This window comes from Eleutherodactylus coqui, chromosome 2 (genome assembly GCF_035609145.1).
Source record: "Eleutherodactylus coqui strain aEleCoq1 chromosome 2, aEleCoq1.hap1, whole genome shotgun sequence".
Lineage (NCBI taxonomy): Eukaryota > Metazoa > Chordata > Amphibia > Anura > Eleutherodactylidae > Eleutherodactylus > Eleutherodactylus coqui.
Genome location: NC_089838.1, coordinates 332,804,928 through 332,807,995, shown reverse-complemented (window position 1 = coordinate 332,807,995; position 3,068 = coordinate 332,804,928). Strand labels below are relative to the sequence as shown.

At 42.7% G+C, this 3,068-nt stretch overlaps 1 protein-coding gene across 1 annotated transcript; it reads right to left on the bottom strand.

Annotated features, from left to right (window-relative positions):
- Nucleotides 1-840: 840 nt before the first annotated feature.
- Nucleotides 841-2,837, bottom strand: LOC136610346 (olfactory receptor 11L1-like). Its single transcript, XM_066589579.1, has 2 exons — nt 2,802-2,837; nt 841-1,755 (listed from the first exon to the last, which is right to left on the bottom strand). Exons 1-2 carry the CDS (start codon nt 2,835-2,837, stop codon nt 841-843), a joined length of 951 nt encoding a protein of 316 aa, XP_066445676.1.
- Nucleotides 2,838-3,068: the final 231 nt, after the last annotated feature.

Sequence of the window (3,068 nt, the reverse complement as noted above, 5' to 3'; positions counted from 1 at the left end):
CTGTGTGTTTTCTCTAATTGTCAGAACCACAGTTTATCACCCACAGGGCAATGGACTTTGCGAGAAGATGAATCAGACCATCCTGAATTTGCTGAAGACTATACCACCCCACAAGAGGACTGAATGGCCAAGACTGCAGCCAAAACTCATCTAATATAACTAATTGATCAGCCTGGCTGAATAAATTTCCAGATTTAGTTTAAATGCTCCAATCTTTATATTTTCTTTTTGAAACTTGAGTATTCGATGTATCTACAATGCTAATTCTAGTGACTTTCATTTTACCCCAGCATCCCCTTTCTTCTCTCCTTTTCCTAAAAATGATTTTTTTCAATAAAATTAATGTTTAAAGGGGTTTTCGGAGCAAAATCTATTGATGACTTAGCCACAGGATGTGTTATCAATAATGGTAATAGCTGGGGACCCACCACTCTGGATTCCCGATGATTAGCTGATTGCCCAGCCCAATATCAGTGTGGCATAGTTGGACATTATCAAACTTGATGGCAGTGGAAGTGCCATAGCTGACTTTACTCCCACTGAAATCAATTTTGGCTGAAGCAGCAACTACACTTACATGTCTGCCCCTGATGCTGAAGGTGGAAGTGCTGAAAGTGAAATAGTTTCCTGAGCTCCCATTGATTTTATTGTGTGTGAAGCCAGCTGGGCACTTCCACTCCTACTTTTATGATCAGGTCATTGGCTGGGGACCTATCCTGAGGCTAAGGTCATCAATATTTTGAGGATAAGTCATTAGTAGTTTTTGCCCAGAAAACCACTAAAAAAAAATGAGCCTGATTTAGATTTACATGCTGGCTGTGTGTCATGCGAAATCATATATTACTGAATCAAGTCACATGCAGCTTTCTTAATGTCCTTATTTCTGAAACTGTATATTATGGGGTTAATCATAGGGGTAAATACAGTATACAGTAGTGATAGGATTTTACTGATCGTCAATTTGTACTGCTTTGTTGGGACAACATACACACTGAACATAGACCAATAGAATATGGAGACCACAATTAGATGGGAGCTACAGGTGGAGAATGCTTTTTGTCTACCGGTACTGGATGAGATCCTTAAAATTGCAAGAAGAATATTAACATAAGAATAAATGATTATTGTGGTTGGTATAACGATGGCTGGTATGCTTAGTAGGGAGACTTCTAATTGGACAACAAATGTGTCAGAACATACAATTTCTAGTAAAGCAGGAAGATCACAGAAGAAATGGTTAATGACATTTGATCTACAGAAGATGAGCATTGATGTTGTTATAGTGTCGAGTAATGTAGTAGAGAAGCCAAATAGCCAAGAGATCATTGCCAATGTCATATAATGGGCACTTGTCATGATAGATGTATAACGGAGGGGATTACAGATGGCCACGTATCTATCATAAGACATGACTGTGAGGAGAAAACATTCAAATACCTCTGAGGCACTGAAAAGATAAAACTGCGTCATGCAACCAACAAAAGTAATGGTCGCCCCATTATTCAGTAGGATGTGGAGCATGTTGGGGGCAATATTTGTGGTTAAGAAGATGTCACCTATAGATAGCTGTGAGATGAAGAAGTACATTGGAGTGTGGAGGTTCTTGCTGGTGGACACCAGGGTGATGATCAGGAGGTTCCCACATATTGTCCCACAGTAAACCACGAGAAAAAGACAGAACAGGAGAAGTCTAAAACTTTGGCTACATTGAAATCCTAAGAGAAAAAACTCTGCGACTGCATTCCAATTGGTCTCCTAGAATACAGAAAAAGAAGAAAACTAAGAAGATTTCATAAACAATAAACAAATGACATTAAACACTGAAAGCCGCCGCAAAGCTCGCTGACCTATAAGCATTATATCAACTGCTGAAAGCCGCTGCAAAGTTCGCTGGCCTGTAAGCACTATATCAAATACTGAAAGCTGCTGCAAAGTTCTCTGGTCTGTAAGTAGTATTTCAAAGTAATTACTGCAGTCTACTGAAAAGTGTGCTGCACTGCTAGCACTATTCTAAAATATGAAAGCCACGGGGGCCTGACCAACTGTGGCACTGAGTGGACGTTCCCCACGAGAACTCCGCTCCCATGAATTGTAAAAGCAGTAGAATCCTGGGTTTAGTAAACGCCCCTCCCCCCGTAGTGCTGATACCACCGGCCTTTCCACACTGCCAATATAAGAGGACCCTCCGTCCTGTGTTTTAGCCTGCGCCCCCAATGGATCTTGGCTCATACGTGGCAAAAGGGATGTCACCTGTCCTCCCTTGAACTATGCTCTAACCTCTTCTCAGCTTTCTCAGAAGGAAATCAGCACAATTACAACAACTAGCTCCCAGGAGAGACAACAAAAAATGTCCAAGAAAAACAGCAAGTCGCATAAAGCAGCACAGTCAACATCACAAAGCACCCTGCCAGATTTTTTCACGGACCAACCAAGCGACAACTGTCCTCCAATGGCGCCGTTGCCCAGGAACTCCAACATACAGGTCATAAGTGAACAGACGATAAACGGTCAACCAAGCACTCCTAAAATGCCTAATCCAGATACAAACCTATCCGCGTTGGACAGCACTTTACTCTCTCAAATTCAACATATTATCAGAGAGGAACTGCGGGCTGCGATGTGGGAGATCTGGGCCAGAGCACAAGTGATCATGAGCAGAAGACGGATGACATAGTTGATGCTCTTGACTATGAAAGAACAAGGTGGAAGGGCTACACTATCTGTGTAGAAGCGCTCTAGGTAAAATCCGAGGACCTGTAAAATCGAAGTCGGAGGGCTAACATCAGGATCAGAGGACTCACAGAATCCATCAACAACTTAAAAGAAGCATCCCTCATCCTGTACTCGGCCCTCCTCCCACAGGTCGCTCAAGAATCACACCAGATAAGATGCACCGTGCCTTTTCCAAACCCAACAACCCAGACACATTGAAATATGTCATCCTTAAGATGCACTACTCAGATATGAGAGACCAGATCCTCGCCACAGCTCGTGAAGTTGGAGCCCTACCAGGGGAGCCTCTGGCTGTACAGCTTTTCACCGACATAGCACCAGAAACCTTGGCAAAG